We start from the raw sequence: 20242 nt of genomic DNA on the forward strand, positions 1-20242 counted from the left end.
ACAGTGGTACCTCGGGTTACATACGCTTCAGGTTACATGCGCTTCAGGTTACAAACTCCGCTAACCCAGAAATAGTGCTTCAGAACTTTGCTTCAGGATGAGAACAGAAATTGTGCTCCTGCGCCTCGGCATTAGCTAAAGTGGTGCTTCAGGTTAAGAACAGTTTCAGGTTAAGTACGGACCTCTGGAACGAATTAAGTACTTAACCTGAGGTACCACTGTATAAGTTGAACCTATGCAGTCAGAAACATGATGGGAGCTGCTGTGATTATATCCTGCACTTCAAAATAATACAACTGCACAGGGCAGCGAAGGACTGAGCTGGGGCTGACATTTCTTGGGCATTTGTGGGTTTGTTCCCGTTGATGGGGTGAGCTCCCATTGCTCGGTCCCAGCCTCTGCCAACCTAGCAGTTCGAAAGCACGTCAAAGTGCAAGTAGATAAATAGGTACCACTCCAGCGGGAAGATAAACGGCATTTCTGTGCACTGCTCTGGTTCGCCAGAAGCGGCTTAGTCATGCTGGCCCCGTGACCCAGATGAGTGCCGTAACCCAAGAGTCATCTGCAACTGGACCTAATGGTCAGGGGTCCCTTTACCTTTTTTGTTCAGGGGAGAGCCTTTCATTATGTCGGTCAGGGGTGGGGAACCTCTGGTCCTCCAGATGTGCAGACTCCAATCCCCATCTGCCCCAGCCAGCATGGCCGATGGTCAGGGATGCTGGGAGCTGCAGCCTGGCATCATCTGAAGGGTCACGAGTTGCTGGACTCCAGCTCCAAAACCGTAGCTATGGGGAGCTAGCTGCATGTTCTGCCACAGGTGAAGCCTCCAGGGGGCTGCCATTGAGTTCTCCCAGCCTGTATGTGTGAATGCATGCGTGCCAGTGGTGACAAACTGGGTCTGTCCCTGACTACTTACCATGGTGACTGGGGCTGAAGGGAGTTGGAGTCCAGCAATGTCGGGAGGTGCAAGTTTCCCCATCCACACCAAACAGGTAATATTGAAAGCGGCCAGGTGGAAGCGCCTTTCCCTGCAGCTTTTGCCCGGTGGATGCACAGGCAGATACCTCCGTCCATTTCCTTAATGTCTTTGTGGTTCTTCAGCTCTGTCTGTGCTGCTGCCGTCGTGGCCCCAACACGGCTCCTTGCTTTGCATATTGGATTTTATTTTATATGTTAAGGAAGGGCAGAGGGTCGGGACAGGTTTATGGCGACTGTATTGATCAGGGAAATTTAATACGATCTCTGCAGCGGAGGAAGGATCGTTAAGAGATGGCAAGATGAGTAAAACTTTTTTCTTTTTTAAAAAAGGAATGGCTTTCCATTGTATTTCATATCTCGTTATCTTTCAGGGTCTTCTTTCGTTCCACCCCCCTCCCCTCCCAAAATAAATATCCAGTGAGTGTTAGTGACTGTTTTGGGGGCACATAGCTAGGATCAAGCTGTTCGATGCGATGGTGCATTGTCACTAGGGATGGGCAAATCTGTCAGTTTCAGTTTCTCTCTGTTTCCCATTTTTGCAATCTTGAATTCCGCTTTCAACCCCTGTTTGCTGTTTTAATTTTTGAAGTCCTCGCGAAAATTCATCAGTATTTATGCCATTTTCCCTAAGAACATGCATTTTTTGCAAAGCAGGTTCACCTAAAATAACATGTTTTTGCATGTTGTTTTCATCAATACCTGTGTTTGTGTGCACACTTTATCCCACTTTATATGCCTTTATGTACATGCTATGTAGCTGGAGAAGGGCAATGCAAAATTCGGCAGAAGTGCAAATTTCAAAGGATGGTTGTGTGTTCAGTTCTCATGTTGTTTTGAAAAGTACAAATCCAGTTGAATCGCCTATAAATGTAAACCAAATAGATTTTTTTTCCTCTCACCCCACCCCACCCCACCCTCCATACACACCGGCTCCAGATTCACTCCCCAGCTGGAACCAAACTCCCCCATTCCAGTTTCAAAGGTCTGTTGCAGGCTTGAATTGGGATTCTGTTCCTGACACAGGTTTCGGGTTCCCTGTCCCTCATTTGTATTCTTAGCTTTCCCCCTCCCAGCACCCCCCACTCACTACTGCTGTCTCCTTCCCTTCCCTTTTGACAGCCCATCACTATGACTGCTAACACTTCGACATCTTGCCAGACCCCACAGGCGCCTGGCAGCCTTGGCGCGAGAGACGCAGGGATCCTGACGCTGATTTATTTTTTGGTTAATTGCCTCGATCCATTAGCCTCTTCATCCTTCTCCCCATTAAAGACATGTCTGACTCCTAATGCCTGTAAGAGTGTGTGTGTGTGTGTGTGTGTGTGTGTGTGTGTGTTTATTTATTTATTATTGGATTTCTTTCCTGCCCTTCAGTATAAGATCTCAGGGCAGATTAACACTATAAAATGCAATATTAATAACGGTGTGTGGTTTTTAAAAAAGAAATATCAGGGTGTGTGTACGTGTACACCTGCACATCTCACTAACGTGGATAGGAAGCGAGTCAGATCTTTTGGTCCCTCTAGCTCAATGTAGTCTACACTGACTGGCAGCAGTTTTCCAGGGTTTCAGGCAGGGAGTCTCTCCCAGCCCTACCAGGATATACCATTTGGGATTGAACTTGGAACGTCCAATTCTTAATTTATTAGGAATATAGGAAGCTTACGCTGGTTCAGGCCATTGGTCCATCTAACTCCATATTGTCTACATTGACTGACAGCAGCTGCCCAGGATTTCAGGCACCTTCTTGCATAAGTTTGGTGTACACGAACATGCCGGCACCAATGCACCTATATATGCGTTAAGATTTCCAGAAATTTCAAAGCAGGCAAACTTTCTGTTAGAATCCCGCTTCCATCAGTCGAGAGCCAGTCATGCATAATATGGGTGTTTGAGGTTCTTAAATTTTCTTCATTTTATTGGTATGAGAAATGGAGTGAGCGGGTTCGGGGGAGCACTATCTCGCTGGAGAGTCAGCAAAACAGCACAAACACCTGGCTATGTTCATCTTTCCAGTGTGGTTGGCTGAGGTTATCTTTCTGCCCAGAGTTCATCTCACATGTATATCTCCTCTCGAGCTCCATTTCCTGTAAGCTTCAGAGCTATCCTGTTGCCGTTGGTGAATCATTATATTGCCATTACAGAGGATGGATTAGGATAGTTGGCCTTTTGAGAGAAGGCAAGCGGACTATTAGTCCCATTACGTGCAGACAATAGATTAATCTGGGGATGGTTGGGCGGAGACATTAACAATTGCATTTGTTTGTTATGGGCTGAATTGCAGCATTTTTCTGTCTTTTTGGTAGCCACAGTCGCTTGCAAAGCATCTTGCCATGTTTGAATGTCACCCAAGGTTAACCTGAAATAGTCTGTGAAGCAAGAACCCCAATCAGGCTGGGATGGAGGCTATTAGTTTAAGCAGCAGCTTTTAAAAGAGAGATAGGGAACCGGTGGTCCTCAAGATGTTGCTGCACTCCCAGCATCCCTGGCCATTGGCCATGCTGGCTAGGGCTGATGGAAGTTGTTGTTGTTGTTGTTTTATTTCCTCATAAAGATAGCTGAAAGTGCCTTGCAAGCACAATAGAAATACTAAAACCAATGAGAACAAATACAGTTGTTATTGTTAAAAAGCCCTAAAAAGTGCACACATCTATACAACTAAAAGACAAGTCTAGCAGATTCTGCCCCACCGAAAGAAGCTGCAAATACTTCGATCCTTCAAACTAAGAGCCAAAAGCCCAGGTAAAGGGGAAAGCTTTTGCCTGGCACCTAGAGCTAGAGAAAGAAGGCACCAGGTGAGTCTCACTGGGGAGAGCATTCCACAAGCAGGGGGCCACCACTGAAAAGGCCTGTTCTTTACTGTGAACTGAGGAATATGGAGCAGGCGTTCTGGGATCCTCTGACACATTTTGCTTCTCTGGCCCTGCCCTGTGGGGAGACAGAGCATGGCCCTTAAGGTTAGTAGCCATTGGTAACCTTATCCTCAATGAATTTGTGCAGTCCTCTTTTAAACCTTTTTTCAGCTAAGCCATGGTTTGGCTTAATGTGTTGTTCAGTCAGAGGATTGTGGTTTGTCTTACTCCAGGCAAACCATAAGCCTGGGTGTGCACAACGCACTAAGCCAAACCAAGTCTTCACTCATAGCATCACAGGACCAGGAGAGAAGCAGAGAGGCCGCAGTCTTCTATCTGGGAGCCTGCATGCTTTAACCTTTAACTTTCAATGCGTCTACTCTTGAGTAGGACTAGTATTGGGTACGACCATAACTTGGCCCAGCGTTACGTGCAACCTGAGTCAAAGGGTCTGTTTCAGGGAGGTGAAATAGAATGGCATCTCTTGGGAAAGGGCATTGCTGGCTAGCTGGCTGCAACTCTCAGTTGCAACACTCCCCACTGCAGCATTTTGTTGCCGCTTCCACTTTTCTCACCCATTCCTGACGTAATAAGTGAAGCGGCCATTACTTATCAGTAAAAACTGTTAAGATAGGGGACATACTTTGATTTGCTTGTCTGTGAGAAAGGCGGAGATTGGATGTTCCTTCTGTATTTCGCCCTCCCTTTTCTCCTCCGCGCTGTCAACGCTGAAAACCTTCTAAAGCATTAATTAGCAAAAAGGCGGGGTGGAGGGAAGAAAAAATTGGTCAAATTGAAAATGGTTACGGCAACCTTCAGTCCTTCAGGAGATTATCTGTCTCCTCTTCAACCTCTCAGGAGATCCCTATCTCTCTCTTAGGCCTCCTTTTCTAATCCGTTTTTAAAATATATATATATAAAATACGCTGCTGGAAGGGATCAGACGACTAATCTGATTTCGTATGTGCGTATTTGGGGGAGGGCGGGCGGGCATGGGAGAGCTGGCTGTGTTTCAGAAAAAAGAAAGAAAATCAGTGCATATCGGAAGGAAGTCTCTCTTCTTTTTAGGAGAGAGGCATCTGTGCCTCTCCCCCCCCCCCCCCCGGCTGTCCCCAGCTCAGAGGTTCTTGCATTCTGCTGGTAGGCGGTTTTCAGACTTTCTTGCTTACATATTAAGCTGCTTTATGCCCGCTCAGAGTTCACTAGCGCATTTCAGCCAAGCAAAAATGTTCAAGAAGGTTGTGAAGTAGGTCCTATGAAGGTACATGCCCTGGGGAAATCTCAAGGGCTAGTTGGAGACGCTTGCAGGACCGCAATTGTCTCAGAGGCTGGTCGTCACCCATCCCTGGCCTATAGGAACTGTTCAACATGTGATGAAATTGTTCCTGGCCTGTTTCCACACAGGGGTGTGGGGAGAGTGACATGATCGGATGTCTGTGTGTGTTGGGGGATAGCAATCCCTGAGTTAGCCTCTCGAGAAAACTTAGTTGGGAGTCTTCAAGCTGACAATTTGAGCAGAGACTGAGGTCACATTCACACCATGCGTTTAAAGCGTTATGATTCCACTTTCAAGACGGCTACCAGGAATTATTGGAGCTGTAGCTTGCTAAAGATGCTGAGAGTTATTTGGAGCTTATTACCCACTTCCCAGATTTGCATTTGGTTGAACCATTTTCAGAATGGTTTAACAATCAATCCCTCTTCCAAGGGATTTCTGGGGATTGGAGCTCTGTGAGGGGAAATAGAGCTCCCCTTTTTATTTATTTCATAGAATTTATATACCGCTTTATTGGAGGGGAAAACCTCAACGTGATTAACTGTTTTTTATTGATAATTTCATTGTTTCATTCTTTTTGTAAACTGCTTTGAGGGGGTTTTTTTATGACCAAGCAGAACATAAATTTATGTAAATCTTTATAAACTTCATTTTGATGCCTGTATAAACCAGGCTATGGAACATTGCACTGACCTAACATGCCATTCCGTGGTCATTGCACATAAGAAGGGGGGGGGGGAACAGGTGCACAGACTTGCACCCTAGACTGCTGTGATGATGGGGTTATAAGCCAATTAAACCCACTGGCATGTCCACCATGTCAGGCCTCTTTCCTCACCCCACCCCTGGTCGGCCCACCCTCCTTTTCCTGTTGTGCTGACGGCAGCTTTTATCTGTCCTTTGTCCCTGACGTCCGGAGATATTGATTTGCACGATTAAGAGGAACCGATAATCGCCTCAAATTAATCCTCTAAACTCCTTTGGAAATATTTTGCATAATGCTTCTCAAAGGTGGTATCTAGGCAAGGGATAAGCCTTGAAATTGCTTGCCGTGGTGTCGGCAGGAGCCAGGCTGGCAGGGGAGAGGAGATATGGATTGGGCGGTATGATTTAAATGGCCAGTGGTGAAAACCAGCTGCTTCTTCACACGTAAATGGTAACTTGGGTGGCTGCATCGAGGCGATTCCACCTTGAAGGAACAGGGTAGCCCTTTTAGGATTGCAGCTAACATCGCTTGAAGACTCCTGTTAAGGTCAGGTTTGGTAGAGAGAGCAGTTCTGCAAGGGGTTGGGGCAAAAGAGGACAGATAGCAGAAACCCCCGCCACTGTCTGAAAATCTGGAGCCAGACGCCCATCGACAGCACCTGCCTCTAATGACTTTTCTGTCATAAACTTTATCTGATTAAGCAGAGCGCTGGACTGGAGATTAGCGCCCCTTCTCCCCCTCCCTTTTCCTCCCACACTCTGGACGGGCTCATGGGAGCAGCTCCGCAGCATTGCTGGTCCAAGCTGGGGAGGGATTCAGCCTCAAGGAGGGCTATTTAAAGAGGGACAATTGCTAGGTAATTTGGCAGATAACTCTTGGTCCCCTCACCCCAGCACTCACTGGTTAGGGTGGTCTCCGTGGAGCCAATGTGTGGGCGGTCATGTGCGGCATCTTGCCGATGCACAGAGTAAGGCCGCTGGCTGTGTGAGTATGAACCTTCTTGGGAATTGCCTTTGCCTTAATTCTTTAATGTTGTGGGATGTTTTTGCTCCTCTGTAGTCCTTGTAGCATGTCAGGGAGAAGGGAAATTTGTGGAGGTCTTTGCCTGAATTATTTAATGTTGTGGAATGTTTTCATATCTCTGTCAGAACATGAAGTGCATAAGAAAAATCCATGGGCATTAGGTCTACTGAAGGTTGTTAGTTGTGATGGAGTCTCTGCATCCTGATCTCAAATAGATCAGCAAATTCCACAGGTGTGGGGCCACCAACAAAAGAGCCCTGTCCTCTATGCCCGCCAACCTGATAGGGGATCAGGTGCTCTTCTTTTGAACTTCATTTACAGGTAGCAGAAAGGACAACACAAGAAGATCACTATTTAAGGGGGAAAGGAAACTCGCAGAATGCAGTTCTTAGCGCCTTGTGTTTTATTTTCTGATGTATTCTGCAACATGTTCTTGATGCAAGGATAGTGCATTAGTGGCAAATTTATTCTCCTTTATTAGTTGTTCTGTGATGCTTCCACCAACACTATCATATTATTGCTGTCTGGAGGAGCTGTGGTGCAACAAAAGAGCGACCAAAACGAACCAGATCATGTGCAGTATTTCAACAGGATGTTACAAAATCTGCACTGCCTGGAAGTAGAGCAGTATGACCACCCCCCAAAAGATTGTAGGCATAAACAGTAGCAAAAGCAAGATTGCATGTGACTACCTCGATAGCACCATGAGCACAAATGACCCCAAATGCACATGCGGAGGAGATCTTTGGGTATCATAGGGTTGGCTTGTGGGAGAGGGCAGTTAGGGTAAAAGAGCCTCAGGAGAAGCTTGCTAGCAATTGGCTGTGTAAGTGAAACCCTTCTTCTCCCTTCCACAGCCGGGACAACGAACTCACCTCCTTCATCTCCAACCTCCACCAGAGTCGCCAGCTCGTTATGCCAGAGACCCAGAGCCGGTGCGAATTCAAGAGAAGCAGCTTGGATGTTGGCTTGGGGGCAGCAGGTAAGCTTCCTGGCTCACCTCTTCTTCTCCCTCCTTGCCTTGTCCCACCCCCAAATGTTTGGCTGCTGCCCCAGACCTGGGAAGGTGACTTTTTGTTTTGACCCTCACCTGGGCCATTCTGAGCCTCTCCTTGGTGTTTATCCTGTGATGTGGAGGCCTCTGTGTTCAGAGCATGCTCCGCCACAGAAGCGAAGAGGCCTGCGGGCGGGGAAGGGGGTGGGTAAGCACGCAGTGAAGCAGAAAGAGACCTTGGTTGGGTTTGTAATTGCATTAATCAGAAGCTTGTCGCGCGGTGCCTCCATCTCCGCCGGCCCCCTTGCTTGAGTGGCTGCCTCGACTTTATGCTGCGGTCTGACCTTTTGTGGGGTTTAGCAGGCTCCGGCTTGTCTTCTGCTGAAAGAGAGGGAGAGGGAGAGAATGAAAGACAGGTCGGTTGTATCTTCTGCGGATCCTTCCTCTCATTGACAGCGTTGGTGGGAAAGAGATGGGCTGGCTTTTGAAAGGGCGATGGTGCATAAATCAACAAGTGAGGCTATTGGATGGATGGCGGCTCTGTTGTGAGCCTTTATTTATTTTTGTGAGCAGCCGGTGAAGGAAGGGGCTGTAGCTCACAGCAGTGCGTCTGCCTTGCCAGTCAGAAGGTCCCTGGTTCAATCCCCAGCATCTGCAGGTAGGGCTGGGAACGCCCCCCTGTCTAAAACCCCACAAAGCTGCTGCTGTTCGGTGTAGACAATACTGAGCTGGATGGACCCAGAGGTCTGACTCAGGATAAGGCAGCTTGCTGTGTTCTTAGGAACTGGTTGCTCAGAACATAACTAGGCCTTGAAGATAGGGGAAGGGAAACATTGAGGTAACTGCTATGGATCCAGAGAGGCAGGGAAACAGGGATGTGTCCTGGGGTCAATCCAAGGCTTCAGCAATCTCCTAAATAACTATTTAGGATGTTTGTATTTCTTGTATCCTCAAGGAGCTGTGAGGGTGGTGTACATAGTCTGCCCCTTGTTGTATCTTCATAGCAAGCACTGTGAGGTTGATTGAGCTGAGAAAGAGTGTTTAGGCCCTTAGAATGGAATCTGTGTGTACTCAGAAGGAAGGTTTGTAACCCTAAGTACGACTATATAGGTTCCCCAAGCTGCTGGAAGATTCAAGACAGAGCAAAGGAAGTACTTCTTCAAGCAGCACGGAGCTGTTTCCCACAAGAAGCAACAGTGGCCAACTAGGTAGGATGGCTTTAAAAAAGGATTAGACAGATTCATGGAGGAGACAGGTATCAATGGCTGCTAACCCTGTTGGCTGTGTTTTACCTCCGCTGTTAGAGGCAGTGTGCTTCTGAATATCAGCTGCTGCAAACTGCAGGAGAGTTGGTATTACGTTAAGGTCTTGCTTGTGGGCTTTCCTTTGGCCTCTGTGGGAACAGGAGGCTGGACTAGACGAGCCCCCAGTCTGATCCAGCAAGGCGCCTCTTATGTTCTTAAATGGAAGCATAAATCTGGTGCTGTACCTTGTCTTTTCACAGAGGGGAGGTAGGTGTAACTTGGACTTCTGCCTAGCCAGCACATGTGAGAGGAGAGGCCTGGGGGGAGGGGGGGAGGGAAGCAGGTGCTGATAAAATCTAATTGCCCCATCGATTGTGCTCGGAGCTGCCGTGGGTTGCCGCTTAATGATTGAGATATTCTTAACTTGTTTGATGCAATGCTTAGCTAGACCCCGCTCTGCCCAGCCCACTGGGGACCGTAAGGTATTACAGGGATCTCTTAATCATGGAGCAGGGCTAGGCGTGCGCTCCCTGCCCAGCACCGAAAGATTTATTATAATTATCGCTGGGGCTTGGCTTTGCTCTCTCTGCAAGAATGCAGAGGTGAGATTGTGCTGTGTTAAGAAGGGGGCTGGGGGGCTGCACTGTTAAACTCCTTCAAACATTGCCTCGCTGATGAAATCGGCTCAGGACAAGGCTAAATTAAACCACTGTGCGTAACTGAGTAAAACATCCCAGCCTGTCTCTCAGCTAAGGATGTTGGAATCTATTTGTCTCAGTCTCTCATTTTTACAATCTTTAGTTCTCTACATTTCTGTGTCTGTTTCCATTTAAAGTGGGGGGGGCATGGAAATTTGCCAGCATTTGAGAGCGTCTTTTGCCCAATATACACATTTTTGTATGCAATTTTTCCTAATATGGACACATTTTTTTTCAAAGCTATGTTCCCCAACATAGTGTATTTTTGTGTGTTGGTTTCATGTTTTTTTAATTAATAGATTTTTATTGTATTTTCCAAAAGGAAACAAATATAGTCAAACAATACAAACTAAATCATAGTTAATCAAGGCAACATTTTATGTGGGGGGAGAAGGGGAAGAGGGAAAATGGCTGGTGGTTCAGACCCCAACTGCTGTGCAGACATTCATGCAAATGGAACTATGAAGGAGTCCATATATCAGATCACTTTCTTGTATTTACCTTGCCAGCAGAGTCATATCCTCTGTCCAATGTATGATTGGTGGTGGTGGCGAGTGACTTTATCTAGGCATTACCTTTTAAAATTACTATTACTATTAATTTCCATTTTCCCCATCACGCATAAAGCAACATAACTCGCAACACATCAACCACTTCGCTTAAAAATATCAAATCAAATTATTACAGATCACTCCAAAAAAATATTTCCACATATTACAGTGAGATCTCGGGGGGGGGGGGTTATGAACTTTACAATTTTCTTGACACATATCTAGGCATTTTTATGCACACTTCACCTTAGCGCATGCTCTCTTTTTAAAAACTTATTACTTGGCTGGAGAACTGGCAGCGCAAAATTGGGAGAGGTGTGCATTTCAGGGAGTGGTTGTGTTTTGGTTTGTGTATTGTTTTGGAAAGTTCAAATCGAGTAGATTCAGCTTTAAAGTGCTATCTGAATCAAATTTCCCCCCCTCTTCCCCAGATCCCAGCCCAATTTTCCAGGGTTGTATCCAATTCTAGTCCTAACCTGGGTCCATTCATTTCAGTGGGTCTACTCTTGACTAAGCCCACATTGGACACAACCCCTTAGTATTTTAAGCCGCCACTGTACCACCTCTCCTCCTCCTAAGCATGGCTTACAGAATAAGTGTTACGTAAAGCAAATAGCACTCGCTTTTGAGATCTGAGTGCATTGTCATATTATGTACTCGAGTGTACTTGAGTGCTCTTTAACTGTAAAGCACTGAATGGTTGCCATAGAGGACTTACTGGCGGCTGCGGCTGCTACTCATGAGTCGTGCAGCTGTTCATAGGTCTTCCAAAGAGGAGCTGTGGCTTCAGGAGGGGGGGGGGGAGTCACTTGTCTGCAGATCACTGGGTGGGATATATGGTAAAAACGATAACTGTAGCCAATCCTTCGCTGTTGCTTCACATCTTGCAAATGCTGCCCAGGTAGGGTTTGCTGCCCACAAAAAAAAAGAAAAAAGGATGAAGTCACCTGGTATAACCCTACCTGCATTCAACAAAAGACTTCTGTCCAAGTTGTAGAACAGGCATAGGCAAACTCAGCCCTCCAGATGTTTTTTGGGACTACAACTCCCATCATCCCTGACCACTGTTCCTGTTAGCTAGGGATGATGGGAGCTGTAGTCCCAAAAACATATGGAGGGCCGAGTTTGCCTATGCCTGTTGTAGCAGGTGAATTTTTATACCGCATAAGGCAGGAGTCTCCAACTTTTATTAGGCACATTTGGATTTTTGAGTGAGTGCTCTGGGTGCCACCCCCTCTGGCCTCCTCCCTCCCTCCCCTCCCAGGAAATTAGCCTGCTATGCAAAGGTAATGTTGACATTCATTGCTCCACCCAACATTTGCCTCTGGCTCTGCCCACCGCTGTCATGTGGCCCCCTGGAAGGTTACCTAGAAGGGAATGTGGCCCTCGGTCTGCAAAAAGCCCAGCCTTAGTCTATCTTGTAAATCTACACTCCTGTTATTTTTATGTCTGCAGTCCACGGCTACTGACGTTTTCCCCTTCCCACAGTACTGCAGCAGATGAATGCAAAAAAAGACCACTGATGTGTTTTTTTTTAAAAAAAATGTAATTTGCTCTTAATTAATTCATTGCAGGATCTGTGCTCTCCCCCCCCCCCCAACAGTGGCAGGATTTGCAATTGTTCTAATGGTTGAGTTGTACCGACTCCCGCCGCTGCCACCGCTCCCCGGCTTCCCGCCACTCTTTGTGCCGCTGCGCGCCCCCCCCCCCAACAGATCAGATAAATGCGAAGCTGCCTACAAGGTGCTGCTCTCTTGCCACAAAGGGATTTTCTCTGTGTGCGAGAAGGGAGGATGATGGCATAAGGCCCCTTTTAATCTTAATTGAGAGCGACACACAAAGGGATGAGCGCAGGAGCCGGGGTCCGCCTGACAAAGGCATGGCGGCAAAGCTGGAGGTTTGCACATCAAACACAGACTTAGAGCCTCCCTGAGAAGCTTGCTGCGTGTCTGTAAACAAATCCAATCCTTTCTATCCAGTTTGGCTAATTCACTCTGCCAGGGCATGCAAAAGCGAAGATGGGCGGCTGGCGGAGGAGGAGGGGGTGGGAAGCTTATGAAGACAGCGCCTGTCAAAAGAAGGAGCTGATCGGCTTGCGTGTGTCCGCAGGGAATGCTCCAGCCCTGGGGTCTTTTAGTTTCTTCCTATGGCTGACTCAAAACTATTTGCTCTTTTTTCTTCTCACCGCCCTGCTGTCACCCCAAATGCTTTGGGTACCTCCCGAAAAACTGCCTTTGGTTTCCATTGTCTTTTTCAGAATCCCATGTTGAACTGGTTTTTTGTTTGCCTTGTTTTAAGTTACCCTCACCCTTGATCGCTTTCAGTGATGTTATTCTGCAGCCTGATCTGGTCGGCTGTATAGCATCATGACATTGTCCCGATTCACTACGACTGCATCCACTCCCCATGTTTGAAACGCTATGATACCGTTTTAACAGTAGTTGAGATCCTGGGAAATGTTGTTTGATTAGGGTGCTGGCTTCACAGAGCTACAGTTCCCAGAGGTATAATAGTGCTTCAAATGTATGGCACAGATGTGACCTATGTTTCTGATTAGTATCTCAGCTTTCCTCCAAGGAGATCAGCACGTCCTACATGATTCTTGCCTCCCACATTTTCTCCTCAAAACCATCCTGTAAGCAAAATTATGGGAATACAGTGGTACCTCGGGTTAAGTACTTAATTCGTTCCGGAGGTCCGTTCTTAACCTGAAACTGTTCTTAACCTGAAGCACCACTTTAGCTAATGGGGCCGCCGTGCTGCCGGAGTACGATTTCTGTTCTCATCCTGAAGCAAAGTTCTTAACCCAAGGTACTATTTCTGGGTTAGCGGAGTCTGTAACCTGCAGTGTATGTAACCTGAAGCGTATGTAACCCGGGGTACCACTGTATTGGAATCTCCCTATTCCTAGTCTTGACTCTTATTATTAGCCCATCCCCCATGGGATCCTGGATCATGAACCCTGAGCCTATGGTTGCTGATTGGTTGAGACCGCTCATGTGATTATCATAGGAAGGAAAGAAATGAAGCAACATGGAAGGGGTGGGATATGACACAGTAACTTTTGGTTTTTGTTTAGATAACTTTTTACTTCTCCAGAATCAGTGACTTTGACTTCAATGGCTAAAAAGTATGTCATGGTGCCATTTTTAAGTTTGTTTTTGCTTTCTGTTACCATGATCTGGTTCACTGGCTTTCCAAACGGAAACAGCTTTCCAAATTATTTATTTGAACTTCTGAACGTTGTCAGTGCTGGGCATACGGGCACAAGAGCATGCGGGAAGCATGAAGCATAGTTCTGGCAGGATGGGACCTAGAGCTGTGTGACAAGGTCAGAGGAGACCCCATAGAAGAGCGTATTAGGAGTGCAGAGTCTGTTATGGGCTGTGGTTGATGCCTGGCTGGCATGAGGGTGGAGGAGGATATGCATGCAAATAGGGAAGTTTGTATACTTGAGGCAGGAATGGGAGAGAAGAAGGAGGCAGGCAAGCAAGCAACAGGCAAAGAGGGATAGCATAGCATAGTGGTTGGAGCACTTACTTTGCATGCAGAAGGTCCCAGATTCAATCCCCAGCATCTTGAGGTAGGGCTGGGAGAAGTTCCTGTCTGAAGACCTGGAAGGACTGTGCCAGTACAGTGCTAAGCTAGATTTACTCAATGGTTTGACTTGGTAAGGCAGCTTAATTGGTGCTCCAATTAATGACAAATACAATCAAATCATTTCAAAATACAATAATAATAATACCACCAATTATATATTCCAATTATAAAAAATTTCAAAAGGGGACTCCCCATGTTCCAGATGTCTTGAGATCACAAGAGATCTCTGCGTTCTTCGCTATTGTTCAATTCATAACTCAGATTTTAACCGTCCTTGTTTTCTCAAACAAGTCTCGCTGTACTGTAACTCCCTTTTACCCCTGAGCTACAGCCCTTCACATATGAAATAGGAAACTGCCTTATATTGAGACAGATCCTTGGCCCATCTAGCTAGTGTTGCCTACACTGACTGGCAGCATCCTTCCAGGATACAAAGCAGGTGTTTTACCACTGGGCTACTGCGCTTTCCTCTTCTGGGATCCAAGAGGAAAAAGGAGCAAATTGGGAGGTGAAAGTATGGTTTTTGCTTTACTACCTGACTGCACCTTCCCAGTTTAATTATTATTATTTTTTAATTTAAAAGAAAACCTATAACTGATTGCTCATCACATGAAATTGAGCAGAAAGCCAAGTCCTTCCCGGTCAAGCATCTCAGGCAGTCATTGCTGCCTTTTTGCTGCAAAAGGAAGAGCTGTTTGAACAGGAGAACCAATGACAGCCTTTCCACCCTCTTGTGGCTGGTGTTTGTTTAAACTGAGGATGGGGGTGATTTAAATTGCCCCCTCCCCCAGTTACTTAGTCTGTGTTTCCCCACCCCCTCTTCTTCAAACTGGCAGGACCATCAATTTCTATGCTGTTTTGGTTTTCTTGAATCTGGGATCCTAAGAGGTTGGGAAACATTTTCAAGCAAATTGCTTCCTTCATATAAGCAGATCGCTTCCTTGCTTTCCTCTCCTAGAGCACGGGTGAATTGGCATATGGAGTTATTCACATAATAGCGGTTATCATCTGATAACCTGAGTTATTATCTCTCTGCTCACGGAGCGCTGCCTTTGATCAAATTGGGCAGACGCCCAGTCATGGAATACAAGTGGAGAGGAATGCTCATGCCTGCTGATTCTTCAGCCAGCAGTTTTCTTTAGAGGTTCTTGGAATGTTGTGTGCTGGGCAAAGGCACCCTACCTGATACCCCGGACAGCTGCTGCTAGTATGTGTAGTACTAAACTAGATGGGCCATAATCTTATTATAAAGCCATCCAAGTATAAGAAAACCAGAAAGACAACAGGGTTTTTGTCAAAAGTACCACAGAGCCTAGGGCTTGCCAATCAGAAGGTTGGTGGTTCGAATCCCTGCGACGGGGTGAGCTCCCGTTCCTCTGTCCCTGCTCCTGCCAACCTAGCAGTTTGAAAGCACATCAAAGTGCAAGTAGATAAATAGGTACTGCTCCGGCGGGAAGGTAGACGGTGTTTCTGTGTGCTGCTCTGGTTCACCATGCTGGCCACATGGCCCGGAAACTGTACGCCGGCTCCCTTGGCCAGTAAAGCGAGATGAGCGCCGCAACCCTAGAGTTGTCCACGACTGGACCTAACGGTCAGGAGTCCCTTTACCTTTAAAGTTTATTGTAATTAAAGTTTTCCTTCTTCTGGAGCAGCTCCTTTCTTTAAAGTTTATTGTAATTAAAAGTTTTCCTTCTTCTGGAGCAGCTCCTTTCATTAAAACAGTACAGGGGGGGTGGAAATACATTGAATTTTGTTCCCTAGTCACATGCAGCTGAGTGTCGGGCATTAACAGCTACAATAAACTTGGGAGGGGGCACTTTAAGAACCTTATCCTCTCATTTTTCTTGCATTCTGTGCCTCCAGCACTTTTTTGTGGTTATGCCTCTGCATGAGAAAGCTTCCTTTGCTCCCCTAGATAGACTTGACATCGTGACATGCTGAAGTTGAGCAAGGGGGGCCCAGTCCGCTGGCGCGCCTGAAGGCCGCTGAGATGTAAGGGTTAAGCCGGTAATGTGACCGCACAGCTCATAAATTAACCAGGGACCTGCCCCCCCCCCTCCACAGTTGCAAAAGAGAGGTATTGAACAGGCTGCCAGGAGGACTTGTTGTTCCACCGTGGATGCTGTGCTCTCTCTCTCTAGCAGTGGGAAACTAATTGGCCAGGGAGCAGCTGCATTGTGGGGGTGGGGAAGAGCCCAACCAATTAAGAACTCAGGGGAGACTTTGCAGTGCAAATCACCACCACCCATTTTCAATTTCCCAGTCACTCATTCCTGGCTTCCTCCCTTCCTCCTCACACTTCACTTCTAGAATTCTGTTCTTCCATTTTCTTGTGTTGTGCATTTGTCTCTCTCCCCACTTTCTTCGCTGTGGGGAAGGGCTGTGGCTCAGTGGTAGAACACCTGCTTTGCATGCAGAAGGTCCTGGCTTCAATCCCCAGCATCTCCAGCTACGGCTGGTAATGTCACCTGCCTGAAATCCCAGTGACTTGCTGCCAGCCAATGTAGGCGGCACTAAGCTAGATGGTCCCAGTGGTCTGACTCAGTATTAGGCAGCTTCCTGTGTCTTAAGGGAAGGGCCGTAGCTTAGTGGTAGATTGTCTGCTTTGAATGCAGAAGGTGTCCTGGGTACCATCTCCAGGTGGGACTAGAAATGTCCCCAAGTCATCATGGATGGAAAACAAAATGGTGGATGCCTGGAGGAGAGATGACACTCTGTATAACAGCTAAAAAATAGAAGGGAGCCACTCTTAGCATACTACAAAACCAGCCTCCCCATCCCCAGGGAACCTCAAGAGGACACACAATTAGAAGGTGGTCCCATCACATCTCAAGAGCCACCTCAAACCTGCCACTTGCCTGTGAGAGGTGGGGTGGACTTTGATAAGTCAAGTTTTACCTTGAGTACTGAGGGAGAAACTCATCTTGTGGTGATTCCTCCATGTCACACACATTTGTGTGTCAAACGTACCAAAATCCTAGAAGCGTAAGAAGTTGTGTGCTGGATCAAGCCAAGGGCCCATCTTGCCCAGCATACCCTGTCCTCACAGTGCCCCAATGAGCAGTCTGCCCACCTGAAATTCCCACAAACTTTGTTTTCATGGGTATACTGCCTCCCAACAGCGGAGATGGAACAGGACCACAGTGGCCTATAGCCAGGTGCTAGCCTTCCCCTCTATAAAGTTGTGTAACCTCCTTTTAAAGTAAGCCTTGGAGGGTATGCTGAATAAGACCATAAGAAGAGCTGGGCTGCTGGATCAAAACAAAAGTCCATCACGGTCTAGCACCCCGTTCTCAACCAGATCCCCAGGGGAAGCTTCCAAACGAGACCTGAGCACAATAGCATTTGTAATTCCCAGCAACTGTCCTTCATAGGCATACTGCCTATGATAAGAGTGGGGGAGAAAATAGCCGTTCCAGTTAGCTAGTAGCCATTGCCAGGCTTCTCCTCCATGAATCTAGTGGCTCCCTTATTACAAAATATTGCCTCTAATTTTCTCCTTTCCCATCTTTTCTCCCCATTATTTTCTCAACCCCGAAACTACCGTGTGTGTGTGAGAGAGTTTTCTCCCTCCTCTCCCACCTACCTTCCCTTTCGCCTCCCCTCACTCTGTCTTTGAGCTCCTTGGGAAGAAGACAATTTGAAGGCTTTCCGCTCGGCGCTCAGCCCGAGAGGTTCCTTTTCCCTCAAGCCAATCAATGGCAGGCTTTTTGGCCCCGGCGGGGCTCGGCAAACACGAGATCAATAAGTTATTAGCACCATTCTGTCAGCTGTAATGTGGAGATTGATCGGGGCTGGGGCTCCTGCACGCTGCTTGGCACTTCCCCGGCCTGATAAAGATGACAGATTAAGGGAATAAGAAAAAGGAATTAAGGAGTCTGGCTGTCAAAGCCTGTCACGGGCCGGTGGGGGCTGAATGAGTGCGGTCGGACGTTTAAGCGACGCTCAGGGCACGGCTCCTGCTGCTTGCTCCCCTGGAAGCTGCTATCTCTTTGCTGCCGCCTTCAAAGTGGTGCAGAAAAGGCCGAGGCCCTGACAAAACGAAATGGTAATGGTCATCACCAAACTGTCAGGCCGCGTATCTGAGGATGCGTCAGTTCAGGGGCTCTGGCCTTGTGGTTCGCCATGGAGACGAGTAATGGGCCTAAGGTGGTGGTACAGGCAGAGTTCCCAGTAAGGCAGGGGTAGGGAGAGGAGAACCTTTTTCATCCCAAGGGCCACATTCCCTTCTGGGGGGCACATGATAGTGCCAGGCAAAAATGGGCAGAGCAACAAATGGGAATTTCCTCTTTGTACAGTAAGCTAGTTTGCACACACACAGCCCTCTCTATCCTGGCGAGCAAGAGTCTTTATCAGATTTCGAGGATGCATTTATAGCCAGGTAAAAAACACTGTGTGTGTGTGTGTGTGTAAAAAACAAAGCTGCTGAGGAGAGTAACTTGGGAGGGTTTATTGCCTGAGGAGAGTCACGAGGGCCAAATGGACAGGGATTTGGCCCCCGCACCTGAGGTTCCCCATTCCCACTGTACCTCAAAGCTTGGGGACCCCACTTTTTCTTCTCTAATTGTGTGCTAAGAATGCACTGTTCCTGGTTTGTATAACCACACATTTTGGTCCTTGGGGACAAGTAAAAGGTGTGTAAAATTAAGCACTGTGAGAAGAAAGTGGGTAAGTTTTTCTCCCATTGATAGTATTGAACTTTGTGGCCATCCAATGAATCTGAATTATGGAAGATTCGGTACAGACAAAAGAAAGTACTCTTTCACGCAGCACAGTTCATTTAGTGTCAGGGAATCCGGGCCCTTCCCTGAAAGTAAGGATGGGGGAGAAATTCTATTCAGTGTGCATTCAAAGGCAAACTTCTCTTAACTCAGACTTTCCGGAAAAAATACGCAAACTGAAACACAGCCAACTGTGCAAAAGTCATACCTCTCTGAATTTTGCAGTGGAATTTTCCAGCCAAGTAATGTGTACGAAAATGAATAAAAGTGTGGATAAAAATGAGTATATTAATGAAAATAGCAGACAAATATGCATTACATTAGGGGAAATTGCTTTGCAAATGCATGTATATTGGACTGTATTGATTTGTTCATTATATAATATTACTTTTGCTAATTGTGATGTTTATTTTTAGTTGCTACTTCGTTAATGTTTTATAGATTGTTAGTGTTTTATTGATAGTTCATTAATTATATTATTTGATTTATGCTGTATTTGTGATGTTCTATCATGTTATTGTTGTTTATTGTTCTTAAGCTGCTTTGAGATTGATTTGAATGGAAAGCGGCATAGAAATACAATAAATCAAACGCTCCTTGTGAAAAGGTGTATATTAGGAGAAATTCATACTAAACTGCTGGTGAATTTTCAGGATGACTTTTAAAATAAACAAACCACAAATTGATGCTGAAAAGTGGAGAACTGAACTGCATATTGGAAAAATGCGAAACAGAGAAGAAGAAACCAAAATTGGCAGAAAGGCAATCATGAGCATAATATAGAGATGAGCAGATTCCAACTGCCTTGGATTAAACAAATTTATGAACATTTGAAACTCAGGATGTTTTCAGTCTGTGAATGCTCAGTGAGCCCCTTCCAACCACCTTGATTTATTTATGAACTCTTGACCCTGAGAAAATGAATCAACCTTGAAATGCCTGTGGACTAAAGGACGAGGTCTTCTTTCTAAACAGTTTTCACCTTAGTTCCTTCTTGGCTTTGTTGTTTCCTCAGAACATGATAGTGAGCACATGGACTGGCTCTAAGTTTCTCAGGGGAAAAGAGATTCTCATGTGCTGTATGGCGGGAAGAGAAAACTTCAGGCTTTCGAGATCTGCTTTGTTACAGAGAAACATAAGAAACTGCCCTTGTTCAGAGTCAGACCATGGATCCATCCAGCGTACCATTCTATACACTGCCTGACAGTGGCTGTCAAGGGTTTCAGACCAGGGACCTTCCCCGCCCTACCTAGAGATGTGAGGGATTGAATTTGAGACCTTCTGCATGCAAAGCAGATGCTCTGCCAGTGAGCCTACAACACTTTCTCTAGATTAGGAACATAGGAAGCTGCCTTATATCAAATCAGACCATTGACCCATCTACATTGACCAACCGCAGCTCTCTAGGGTTTCATAGAGGAGGACATCACAAGCTTTACTTGGAGATTCCAGGGATTAATGCTAGCCGAAGTTCCTTTCTTAACCAGGGCATGAAACAGGCCTGCAAGCTGAGGTTGAGATGTGGGGGAGCAGTAAACCCTGGTTAGCATGACATTAACACCGAGCGTGACATTGGTGCCTACATATACACAAAAATCA

General features: G+C 46.5%; 1 protein-coding gene and 1 long non-coding RNA gene across 19 annotated transcripts in view; one reads left to right on the forward strand and one right to left on the reverse strand.

Annotated features, from left to right (window-relative positions):
* SAMD11 (sterile alpha motif domain containing 11) overlaps positions 1–20242 on the forward strand; it is a 317376-nt gene that overhangs the window by 233864 nt on the left and 63270 nt on the right. For all 17 annotated transcript variants that reach the window (XM_083453809.1, XM_083453803.1, XM_083453810.1 and 14 more), the window contains one exon: positions 7693–7817. In XM_083453809.1, the coding sequence (XP_083309935.1) occupies positions 7693–7817 (125 nt within the window). The remainder of the gene's footprint in view (positions 1–7692; positions 7818–20242) is intronic.
* Positions 8063–19091, reverse strand: LOC310683989. 2 transcript variants are annotated; one of them, XR_014514627.1, is made up of 3 exons: positions 17509–19091; positions 11041–11233; positions 8063–8207 (listed from the first exon to the last, which is right to left on the reverse strand). It is a non-coding gene; the product is annotated as an uncharacterized lncRNA (long non-coding RNA). The 2 variants fall into 2 exon arrangements; XR_014514628.1 differs by having other exon boundaries at positions 8063–8210.

Source organism: Podarcis tiliguerta, assembly GCF_965153285.1.
Source record: "Podarcis tiliguerta genome assembly, chromosome: 8".
Classification (NCBI taxonomy): domain Eukaryota; kingdom Metazoa; phylum Chordata; class Lepidosauria; order Squamata; family Lacertidae; genus Podarcis; species Podarcis tiliguerta.